This window comes from Oncorhynchus mykiss, chromosome 22, assembly GCF_057628025.1.
Source record: "Oncorhynchus mykiss isolate SJ-2025 chromosome 22, ASM5762802v1, whole genome shotgun sequence".
Taxonomy (NCBI): Eukaryota; Metazoa; Chordata; class Actinopteri; order Salmoniformes; family Salmonidae; genus Oncorhynchus; species Oncorhynchus mykiss.
In genome coordinates, this window is record NC_143043.1 from 17,305,865 (window position 1) to 17,318,229 (window position 12,365).

Sequence of the window (12,365 nt, forward strand, 5' to 3'; positions counted from 1 at the left end):
AGTGAAAAGGTTGCGTCATGACGATGAGCCAATGGTGACTGATGGTGTTGTGTTTTACTGGTGTAGGGTGAAGTTCCACCCTAGATGCTGATCTTGGGTTAGTTTAGCATTTTTCCCATCAATGGTTAAGGTTAGGATTGGGTCAGGGGAAGCTGATCCTAGATCTGCACCACGGACAAACTTCACCCGGGAGCGTGTTTTACCTGAGGGGACCAGTCCAGACAGGTGACCACGCGATGCTTAGACCAGCGCTCGTCCACAAACTGTCTGTTCAGAAACAGCTTGGCCCCAGCTTGGATCTCACTAGGGAACAGCATAGTCACAATCATAATCATAACACCGCACTCCTTCCTATGACTAAAACAGCAACTGTATTCTGCCTTTACTATTCAAGTGATGCCAAAGGGAGAGAGAGAGAGAAAAAAAAGGTCTTCTTTCTCTACCCTTCCTTCTCCTCCATCTCCCGGCCACTGTAGTCGAAGAAGACGTCCACGTGTTGGGACAGGGCCCTCTCCACGATGCGGGTGCTGTGGTCAAAGAAGGTTATGAACTCTGAGGAGTTGAGGATCTGCAGCTTCTCCTCCTCAGTCAGCTCTTGTGGAGGTGCTAGACAGGGACAGTAAAAGTTATGGACAAACAATACAGAACCATCTAACAGATTGGGGTTGTCTTATTCAAATTATATTTGAGAGAGAAAAAAAAAAGGGCCATCATGCAACACTTGGAAGTCAAAATCCCGACAAAATGGTTGGTAGGACTCTTCAATGAAGATGACATCAAAGAAGTTCAATCGTTACTCGTTTCGCACCACAACTCCTACCTTCCTCCTCCTCCTCTTTCTGGTCTGGTTTCTCCATTTGGATCTCAAGCACTGGTTGTGGTGGAGCGATCTCCTCCTCCTCCTCGTCGTCTTCCTCTGTTGGGTAAAAAGGTGGATGATTTCAATTCAACACTACATAAGAAAAAAAAAGATTAAAAAAACTAGCAACGCTTTACATTTCATGGTTTATACAAGATGCCAAATGCGACAGTGGCTAATGAGAAACGTTAGAAACCGCGAACGATTTCAATGACAATGGTTTTAAAGTGACAATTGATCCTGCAATTCCGCGTCAATGTTTGGTTCATTCCTAATGTCTACAACTAGTCTCCATCTGCAACATAGTTTCTCTTCAACAAGCACACTGAATGGTAAGCAGGCTAGCATGGGTATGGGAATGGAATCATTATGTGCCTCTGCCTCTCATTTGTTTGGTTTGCCAACTCAAATGTCACCTCTCTGAAAGGACCTGTGCCTCTAAAGCACTGGAGGTTGTCATTTGTGTGAAGGGGGGGCCCTAGGACCAGACCCCTGCTGTGTCGCCCCCCCCCCCCTCGCTGATAATGAGACCCAGCTATTCAACAAGGGTTCTTTTTTGCACTTCTCAGTGTAGCTATCTCCTCCATGTCCCAGTAACAAGTTGCCCCCTTCCATCCAGGCCAGGGTCCGGGGTCAGCGGGACAGAGGACGAGGAGCAGCTGCCCAGGCCCACTCCCATTGGTCCAACCAGCTGACAGGACGGGTGCTAGCCAGATGGCGCTGCTTTGATTGTCTTGTTGGCCTCAGAAAGGTGGCATGAGGATGGCACAGAGGTTTTCCGCCTGGCCGCCCCTAGACAAGTCTCTCTGAACGGCAAGCCCGTGCAATTACCGCCCCACCAGGGGGTCCACAGGCGTCTATTCAACCTCGGAGAACGTACGACAAAAATACAGCTCGTAGGCCGGACCAGCTGGCAAAGCACACACTGGCTCAGACTTTCACACGCTAACTCTCCGATCTCAAACAAGCACCTCGCCGTCTCCTCTCCATACACGCCCATTCAACGCAGGAATAGATTGTTTTAAACAAACACATTCATGTGGATGAGAAAATGTACAGTCGTCTACCTTTTAGAGCTCTAGGTACAGTTAATCTATGACGGCAGCAGTGTTGCACACAACTGTTCCATTTCCACTGAGATCATCTAAAATCAGGGGTGCCAAACACATTTTGCCCCGGCAGCCGCAGTCGGCCTTCAACAAGGTCTCAAGGGCCCCATTGAAAACTGGTTATATTTCCTCACCGTCAAATTTAGCTAAAAAAATAAATAATAAAATGTCCTAAATCCATAATTTGGGGAATGTTCTATGCTCCCTGGCTGTCAATAGCTTTGAAACGGTATGAATTGTCCATTATAATTTATACACAGTTTTGATTTGGTAAAATACAATTTTAAAAACTGTTGTTTTTTTCAAACCACCCACAGGCTGGATGTTTGACACCTAACGACATCTGCCTATATAAAGTTATTCTCTTTCCCGTCTCCCATGGAGGTTGGGAGGGGGGCATTGGGTGTTCTGATGAGTTTACAGAACTGGGTTGATGACAAGCCATTTCAATGGACGGCCATACCCTGGAACCCAAAGGAGAAGGTTAAAATCCTTCCTTTCAAGGGCCTCAATCAGGCTTAAAGGAAAACAGTAATCACTGTCTTTCAGCTGGGCCCGGCCGCGCTCGTCAGCCGTTTCCCCCGGCGAGGCAGGCAGAGCAATCAACCTGCCAGGCATTAGGAGCGGAAGGACAATCTGAAAATAAAGGGTATAATGCACCTGCCAGCCAAAACGGCCATTTGGAGAAAATCTAGTGATCCTGGGTGACCCTGCTGGAGGGAGTGGGGTGGGGGGGGGGGCATTTAACAGAATTCACCCGGATCAACCATGTACTGCACACCGACACCTCCCCTCAAAGCAGGCTCAATTATGGCTTTTGTACCACTTAAAAAAAAGAAATGCTTTTGGGGGGGGGGGGGGGGTGTAATCACAGGTCTTTGTCAAGACACTATATTAATGCAAAAGCAAAGTGGGCCCAGTGTGTTGTTCAAGTACAAAACTAATGACCTTCACTCCCCACTGCAGGTGTGTTCGTCTCATCCACCGAACGGACAACACAAATCGGACTTCCACATGCCGGTTTACTAAAGGCTGTTGCACCAAAACCAGCGTCCACTGTTGGTCTTTTCTAGCAACAGTAGAGGAGTGTGGAGAGTAGACCGCACACGGTCTGCCAGTACAGAGAGACCCTACTTAGTGTTAAACACAGAGGACACCATGGCTTCATTCGATTCACGGTTCGTTTTCAATCCGTAAATGAAAATGTACTTCCCTTCGAGTCTAAAGCAAACAGCATTACTCATAACTGCTCACAAATCGCATACGAGAACATTCCCTTTAATCATTTATTATTTCATGCATTTGCCAGCTAAAAAGAAAATAGCACAAAAAAAAAAGAAAAAGCTAAAATAATAATACTCACAATGCTGGAAATGTACACGTATTTTGCAAGTACCATCAGAGTATCTTTACGTGCATAGCACAGGCCTACGTCACATTTCTACTAGTGTCAGACAGGGATTTACTGAAGGGACAACGACCCGTTGGCATAAAGGCCATGGTGTGTTTTCTTTCTGTGTGAGGTAGCAGATGAAAATACATCAAGCCACCGTGACCCAACACAACCCGGGAGATTTCAGCAGTCGCCCTACACAGCCGTTCAGACGAGCAGGTTAATCAGGGTTCAGTCAGCTGTGAAATGGGAGGCTTTTGTTGAGTTTACACACTTGGAGCACTGGTTACCTCTCTCGCTCTCTCTGTGTATCTACCCCTCTCTCTCTCAACAGACAGAGGATTGAGACAAAAGGGGGAAAAAAGACCTCTCTGTGAAGATGTGATAGGGATTCAGCAAATGTTTTTACCCTATAAAATCTCTGGTTATTTTCTCACATTCGCATCTCTGAATAAACTCTACTATAATTGATAAGAGCATGCTGAAACTGTGGTTAAAATGGTAGCCTAGGCCTACATTTAATTCAACAAATACAGTCAGTTAAGGGGGACTAATCGACAAGTGCCAAGAGTACGAAAGGTGACAATGTTCAAAAAGAGTGCCACTTCAAACAAGAGGCTGTTGAGTTGAGTTCCTTTAGTGATTAAAAGTTATGACCTTCCCCCGAATCCAAGTGATTCAAACAAATCGCATTTAATTACATTTCAAATTTACTCAAACGCTCTACTCTCTCTTATATTGCCTGAAGCCTTTTTAAAACAGAGCTTCAGGCAGAACACTCGATGAATTCCCCCATATATTTTTTTCCATAATTACATCTAGCTAAGCAGCACTTACTGACGTCTCATGAAGTCCACTGCTGTAGCGTGAACACAGTGTTCTATATATAGGCTACCGCTAGATTTGATTTCTACACACTATCCTGATTCACTGCCTTTCCTTGCACGACCTGGAGTGGGAATTACAACCATCCAAGCAAAACAGCGAGTATTGCTTTTATAAATATTGGTGGAACTTACGATTTATGGGGAAACGTCTGTAACTAATAGATTCTTTCCCACCAGGTCACAAAATGTGTGTCTACACTGGACTCCTAGTAACCTAGTACAGGGTTTCTCAAACTCGGTCCTAGGGCCCTCCCTGGGTGCACGTTTTGGTTTTTGCCCTAGCACTACACAGCTGATTCAAATAACCAACTAAACATCAAGCTTTGATTATTTGAATTGGCTGTGTAGTGCTGGGGATAAAACCACACTGACCCTGTTCTCCAAGACCAGGGTTGGAGAGCCCTGTTCTCCAGGACGGTAGTTCTCCAGGACCAGGGTTGGAGAGCCCTGTTCTACAGGACGGTGGCTCTCCAGGACCAGGGTTGGAGAGCCCTGTTCGAGAGGACGGTAGCTCTCCAGGACCAGGGTTGGAGAGCCCTGTTCGAGAGGACGGTAGCTCTCCAGGACCAGGGTTGGAGAGCCCTGTTCTCCAGGACCAGGGTTGGAGAGCCCTGTTCTCCAGGACGGTAGCTCTCCAGGACCAGGGTTGGAGAGCCCTGTTCTCCAGGACGGTAGCTGGAAGGACCAGGGTTGGAGAGCCCTGTTCTCCAGGAGCAGGGTTGGAGAGCCCTGTTCTCCAGGACCAGGGTTGGAGAGCCCTGTTCTCCAGGACGGTAGCTGGAAGGACCAGGGTTGGAGAGCCCTGTTCTAGAGGATGGGAACTGGAAGGACCAGTCCCCCCCCTACCCAAAATAAAATAACACTAATCAGCTTGTTGTGCTTTTTTTTGGAGATGGTGGGTCATCTCTCTTCTTCGCTCTCTGTCAAGCTTGGCACGGCAGCACCTTCCTCCAATGCCACCGCCCGTTGACCTTGAGTTTACAGTGCCGTCGCCTCCTCTTGACAACATGATGAATCACTCAATCAGTGCACGCGAGCAACGCCACACCGAACATCAAATATGCGCAGAAGGGTGTGAGCAGGCGAGGGGACGCCGCCTCACCAAGTGCCAGGAGTGATGACGCGAAAGCGCACAATGTCACTGAGTGTGTTTTGTTATGTGCCTATTGGGTGAAGGGAGAAGACAGGAAAGCGAGAGAGTTGATGAAATGATTACAGAGTGGCAGAGAGAGCGGAGGGTGGGGTGGGGGGGTCTAGTGTTGAACAGCCAACAGAAACCATCCTTGTTTAACACAGTGTTACAATGCCCTAAAGACAGAGTCTCTATGTCTCCCTCCACAGAACAGAACGAGCTTTGCTATTTATCCTTTACTCATTGGGTATGGGTATCCTAATTTGTTCACAGCCAGACCGCTTGCATTTCACATTCCTCAATGACAAATCACCAAGTCCTCTGGCTAGTTTCCACTGGAGATTGATCTGACCGGGATCTAACTGGGTTCTATGCCATCTGAAGTGTGAAGGGGGAACTTAGAAGAGACAAGTAACCCGTGCAGGGTATCAATCTTTGTTCATCACCCCAAACCTCCGAACACAAACCATCAAGCATAAATAATAAATCTCTTTAAACTCCCACAAAGTGTAAATAACAAAACGACTAGACTACATAGCACTCTATAGCAGTCGCTGATATGTTTTGCTGATAAAGCAGTGTAAACAACAGATTTCAGCCTATGAGACACTCTGAAATACATCTTAGAAGTAGGGAAAAAAACTAGGGGTGTAATCACAATATTGCATATTGTGGCACATGTGCTCAACATGTGGACGTTATGGGTAAACATGCTTTTTTTAAGGTACGCATAGACGACCACATGAAAGCTGCTGTGCAGCAATTACATCCATATTGACATGGTTCAGATGCATTAGCCGGGCATGAACGAGGCGCTTCATATTCAGCCCCAATCTACTGCCTTTCTTCCCAATTCACCCTGGCCCTCTCATCCTGCACATTCATTGTAGCAGGGCCCTACTGGTTTGAGGATGGGGGGTTTTGAGAGGAGTGAGTCTACGTGTGCGAATTTAATCTTTCCTTTGGCTTCTTATGTTTCCCGGGCCCCTGCAATTTCCCCCGGCTTTCATCTCAGTGCTCCGTAAGGTCAGATCATTTCCACTTTGTGTTCACTTCCTGCTCCCACTCGTATGATCAGACAACCCAGCCAGCCGGCCGGACACAACACACATAAAAAATATTTTTTTTTTAAAAGAGTAGCCTTCGGAAACCTTGATAGATCGACTGCACTGTTCTCTGACCTTGCAGTCAACGAGCCAGGCAGCTTTAGTTGTGCCGAAAATACAGAATCCTAAAAGTAACTATGTACTCGGGTCAGAGTTCTCACCTTCTTTCTGCTGGGTCGTCACAGGCGTCTGGGTCTCCTTGGTGTACGACACCGTCTCTTTTGGAGGGAAGTCAACATGGGTGATCTTGGCCATGCCCAGCTTCAGAGGTCCACGCCTAAAAGCAGAGCACACCTTCAGACTCACGGCAGGGCCACGGAGAGCTGAAACAATAACAAGAACCCGGGCGACCCAGGCACAACACGCAACAGTACTACTATCACATTCCAGCCTTTTCATTGGCCCCTCAAAAGCCGAAGACGCCTTTAAGGCAGATGTGTGACTTTGCCTTCTGATAATCACTTATTTATGGAGAAGGAAAGGAAGGATAACAACGCGTCTGTAGGTCAAAGAAAGACGCCACCAAGAGACACATGGCCGGCACGACTTTTTTACCCTCCCCTGATCTAAAACCATGGCTTTCGAGAGGGTCAAGAGGAGCAACGAGGCTAGAGGTTGAGGGAGGGATGAAGTGAAAGGAAGAAGGTAGAGTTCCAGTACCCCAGCTCGGAGTCAGAGTGAAGCTGAAGAGTAGACGGGTCAGAGTCCCAGTGTAGAGTCCTGGTAAGTTGTCACAGCAACAAGGCAGCATTAGTGCAACAAAGCAGAGGCATAAACCAAGAGGGGAAACCAGTTAGAACCTAGAACATGCCCATACTGACAAATGCAGGTGACAAAACAAACTTGTATTCAATTCAGGACATTTCAGAAACACAGACGTTTTCGCAGAGGGTGGTAAAAACACAGTTACCACGAGAACCCTCTATTAGGCACTTGCATATAGAATCTAAAAATATATAATTTTTTAAAACAAGGACAGTATCTGTTTAAAAATGCTTGGACACTGAGAGTGCGAAGACACTGGGTCTAATGAGGCAGCCTGAGGGGCTGGTCAGGCCTGAACTGTGTCACGCCGACGGCTCGGAATCCCATGCGAGGGAGCGCCCTGCGGGGGGGAAACATGACCTCCCATGTGTGGAGGAAATGGCCACGCTGCGGAGGGAAACGAGGCAACACGTAGAGCCTTGGGGGTGGAGGAAGAGCTCCCTGGCTCTGATGGGACACTGGGGGAGCTAGAGTTTCAGCAGGGGGACCGGGGCTCTAATTAGGGGTCCCCCAGGCATCTCCACAGCCCTCTTGTTTTATAGCTCATTTAGGACCATCCTAATGCAACAGCACACAAACAAAATAAGCATGCACACCCCCGGCATAAGCCAGTCATCGTGATCTTCAAATGGTATTGTTGGTGGGCATTTGTGTGTTATTTGGAGAAGAACACTGGTACTGTGTTCTCAAAACTGGACATGTTTATAGGCATAGTTTATAAGGCAAATGGTTGCATAAGCACCTGTGTGCGTCTAGTAAAATGCATGCAAAGGTAGTTTAAATTTCATTGTAAGAACACTGGCAATATCTTATTAAAAACCTAGATATGGGATTGACTGTTCCAGCTGTGACATGGATTTATAGAGAAGAAACCTGTTCAAACCTGTGAAACACAAATCCTTTAAAATGACACAGACATTAGGAGAGACAGTTCCCCATTCATTCCTGCAATAAAAGCCCCGGCATGCATCGCAACCTAAATTACAGCGACGCTGCACTGTGCTTAGAGGATGAAGGCTTTTTGCAGAGAGATATTAGCGCATTTTGACATTAAAACGTTAGATTGGGGGGTGTTTGTACCTGGATCCCACGGCGCCGTCGCCCGAGTCTTGGCTCCCTGCCTCGCTTGGTGTGCCCACAGATTTGGAGGTCGGCGACATGGGAGGAGGGACTAGATAGTGAAACAGATAGTCTAGTGGTTAGAGCGTTGGACTAGTAACCGAAAGGTTGCAAGATCAAATCCACGAGCTGACAAGGTAAAAATCTGTCGTTCGGCCCCTGAGTAAGGCTATCCTAATGCAACAGCACACAAACAAAATAAGCATGCACACCCCACAGTTCCTAGGCCGTCATTGAAAATAAGAATTTGTTCTTAACTGCCTTGCCTATTTAAATAAAGGTAAAACATTTTTTTTAAAAGGCAGGTATCCCCTGTTACTATGCGAAGAGGCTGGCATGTTCACAATAGTGCAAAGGTAGGTCAGTTTTGGGGTGCCAGAAGTGGTATAAAAAAATACAAATGCGGCATGCCAAAAATGTCTAAAAATGGAGTGGATATGAACAGCAAAAAGGAGAAAAGACAAAGAAAAATATTTTATATTTCACCCCATATACGATGAAAACACAAGTGAAAATTCAACAGTAAGACAAATACCAATAGTATTAGAAATAGCCAGTCACACATCAACATACCGAAAGTAAGTGGATGAGACATGTGGAGTGTCGTCAAATGCAAAAATACAAACAAGTAAATAATCATGTCAATGTCATTTAAACTATTTAAATGTAAGTCTAAGGAACAATGGCAAACCATAGAAAATAATAGGACCTTTTCTGATTCATAACATCAGTTCCCTACTTTACTTTATCACACTGACAGACCAAGCCAGCCATAAGGCAATATAAATTAATCTACTATGGACCACTTCTGCCCCCTTCTGTTAGCTTGGTGACAATATCCTCACGTAAATCTTGGTTTAGAAAAATGTACAGTCAATAGTAAGATGGCCTACACTACACTAGAGAGACTCAATACTTAAAAAAGCTCATGTACAGAGATTTGTTAAAAAGTCTAATACTGCTGGTAGATGGTTCCGTACCAACAGGGGCATCAGCTGATGTGATGCCCATGCTCTGCAGAAGGGCATCTGTCTCACGTCTCTTTTTCTCCAAATCCGAGTCATCCAGTGGGGCGGCATCTTTCTTCAGGTCAGCCTGGAAGAGAACCAGAGCCACTGGTTAGTATCCTGGCTGTAAGCATGATGAATAGAGGGTTTGATGGATAGTTGTCTATATTTGGTTAGTTTATAGTGCTGGGCGATTAACTGAAATGTTGGTTATTTTTGTTTTTTAAACAACTAATTGACCGACGTCGGTTCAATTACTTTAATTTTATTTTGTTTTTTTCCCTTCTTCTTCTGTGAGCTCAATACACAGTAAATCAGATCAAGTCCGAATTAAGTCATCAAATAAAAAAATATACACAAGAACTGAAATATTTTATTAAAGTAAAGTAATCTGAATAAATAATGGTTAATAAGAGATAAGCAGTAATGGGCATCTTGTGTTAATTGTTTATTCTGTGGTGCTACAGCATTCAACCCACATAATGCATAACATTTTTTGTAATTATTTGTTAATACTCAAACCAAAACCACCTCAAAAAGCAATAGTCGCTCAGCACTTCTAGTTTAATAAAACAATTAACCTAGCCTTAGAATCTGTGCATTTTCCCTGCAAATCGAAGCTACTGCTTCCTCTTTCCACTGATATGAAATAGGCCTACTCAGATACTTTGAGCAGAATGCACACTGCCATTTTGGTCAGTCTAGTTCTGGCAGTATTTCAAGTCCCTATAAGCATGTACTTACCTCTTTCTTTTTGCGCTCATCTTCCTTCCTTTTTTTCTCCTCCCTGATCTGAGCCAGGCGTTGCTTCTTCCGTTCAAGCTCCGCTTTCAGCTCGCTTTTGTCTGACATGATGCCAACACTGTAGGACACAAACACATTTCAGAACAAGATATGTGACCTACAGCATTTTACAGCAGTCGGCAAATCTGAAAACTCCATCATTTGTACAGGTGTTATTTTTGACTCAGAAAATAGCCCCAAGTTAGGCTAAACATTGGAATATAGACTTGGGTATGGTCAGAAGCAATTTCGCCGACTGCATTTCATGAGCTGCTCTGAAAGTGTAATAAGATCACTCCTTTTTAACCTTTCACCTGCTCCTTTGCTCTGATCTGCCAGGTCAAACCATTTAACTAGCAGGCCCACTGCTAGTTTTTGATCATGAATGTTCAGCAGGGCACAGATAAGGCTCAAGAGCACACTCTACTGTCCAGACAGAGAAAGGTTGGATGCTCTGCCATTAACAGGGTCCTGACCACCTGGCCTGTAAAATCCTTTTCTGGTCCAAAGCCCCATTCAATGCGCTTTTGTCTACTCAACTCTAACCAACTTCAGAGTGCGCTCTTAGAGAGATTAGGTTGATCATTTCAAGAGAGGCTTTACCATTCTGTATACAGCATTGATCAGCCCTCATATGATTCACAGCACCTGACCCTTTCAACACACAACGCGGGGACCACTTTAAGACATTTGACTTAATTGCACAACTTAAGACAATGAATGGAGGTCTCTGAGCTTTATAATGAATTAGGTTTCTAAGCCTTCCTTTTCAGATGGCCTAAAGCACATTACATTAAGTACATTAAATTTGATCAACCACCTTGAGATAACAATGTGGTTGATGCAACTTTTTTAAACTCATACATTGTCATTTTCACACAAAAACACCCAATAAATGAAGCTTGTCAAGTAGTGTTCATGTAAATGCAGACTTCTGCAACAGGAAATGTAAGCTAAAACAAGGACTGTAGCTAGCTAACTCAAACATACAAAAAGGTATTTTATTGGTAAAATATAAAATAAGAAAATAACGATTTTAAAAACAGAAGTAAAGAGGACATCGTGAGCTCCAACATAAGTGATGCTGGCAAGAATCAAGCCGCGAAGTACAGTAACTAGTCTACAGTGCTGTGGTCAAGCCATGAATGATAGCATTGAGCAGCATCATCAGCATCTTCTTGACTCGCTATCACTTGAACCAGTGCGCTAGATAAATTACATAGCTAGTACGGTTTGTAGAGAGCCGGTAGAGAATGTTATCTTAACATTCAACACATCCAAAAAACATCATTGTTTTATTTACTAACGTTAGAAGACTGTCAGGTCTGTCGTTTATCAAACATAACTTTAGCAAGTTAGCTGCGGCCCCACTCAGCAACTGTGGGACTGACTAACCAAAATTGCTAGCCAGCGAACGTTGGCTAGAAGAATTGACTTTGTCTTGGCATCCGGACTGACCTCTTCAAGTTGAAAACATTGATTCGCTACCTGACTCTTACAACAACAACAAAATCGAATTACCAATCTTTAAACTATGTTACATTCAAGCCTAGTTGCAACATTTAGATTAGCTAGCTATCACAATTGGCCTGCAACAGGCTAACGTTAGCTGTTACTTAGTTAGCTAGCCAACCATCTCGGAAAAAACGGGTGGCTGGCTGACGACTAAATCTCAACACACGTTTTCATTTACACGCTACCTCCACGTTTCACTTGTAGTTCGGTAACAAACCGTATTTCTCCTTGGCTTTCTAATCGCTTGAATCCAGGATCCTTTCCTGAAGCAACAACACAACGGTCATCACCAGTTACCACAGCCACGAAGTGAGAAGACCCGCCTACTCAACCAATCAGATGAGGGAGTGTGATGACGCGTATGCCGGCTCAGAAGGCCCACCTACTCAACCAATCAGATGAGGGAGTGTGGTGACGCGTATTCAATTTCGTGAGAAAGCCTCATTTTCTGGGACAATAATTAGCAACGTCACTAAAACGTAACATTGAGAAATAACAAAAGTCTTGGGCAAAAGGGCAAGTTGTCCTAAAATGAGCTAGCTAGCATAATGGATTCCATTCCAAGCACAGAGGAGTTATCTGGAGCAGTGACAAGTCCTTCATCCTCTGGCAGTCCAACAGAAGAATCTGGGTTTGGTGATGCCAGGAGACGCTACATCACCAATGCGTTTGGTGGAGGAGGAATAATGG

At 44.9% G+C, this 12,365-nt stretch overlaps 1 protein-coding gene across 6 annotated transcripts in view; it reads right to left on the reverse strand.

Annotated features, from left to right (window-relative positions):
- The window catches only part of LOC110501457 (dynein, cytoplasmic 1, intermediate chain 2a), a 22,662-nt gene extending 10,638 nt beyond the window's left edge, over window positions 1-12,024 (reverse strand). The window contains exons 1-9 of one of the 6 annotated variants that reach the window (XM_021579033.3): window positions 11,893-12,021; window positions 10,122-10,239; window positions 9,351-9,465; window positions 8,332-8,422; window positions 7,147-7,206; window positions 6,648-6,763; window positions 821-916; window positions 444-606; window positions 204-303 (exon numbers count right to left, since the gene is read on the reverse strand). In XM_021579033.3, coding sequence (XP_021434708.3) covers window positions 204-303; window positions 444-606; window positions 821-916; window positions 6,648-6,763; window positions 7,147-7,206; window positions 8,332-8,422; window positions 9,351-9,465; window positions 10,122-10,229 — 849 coding nt within the window. In that variant the 5' untranslated portion in view covers window positions 10,230-10,239; window positions 11,893-12,021. Of the gene's footprint in view, window positions 1-203; window positions 304-443; window positions 607-820; window positions 917-6,647; window positions 6,764-7,146; window positions 7,207-8,331; window positions 8,423-9,350; window positions 9,466-10,121; window positions 10,240-11,841 lie in introns of all 6 variants that reach the window. The other 5 variants (XM_021579034.3, XM_021579032.3, XM_021579036.3 and 2 more) reach the window with 5 other exon arrangements.
- Window positions 12,025-12,365: the final 341 nt, after the last annotated feature.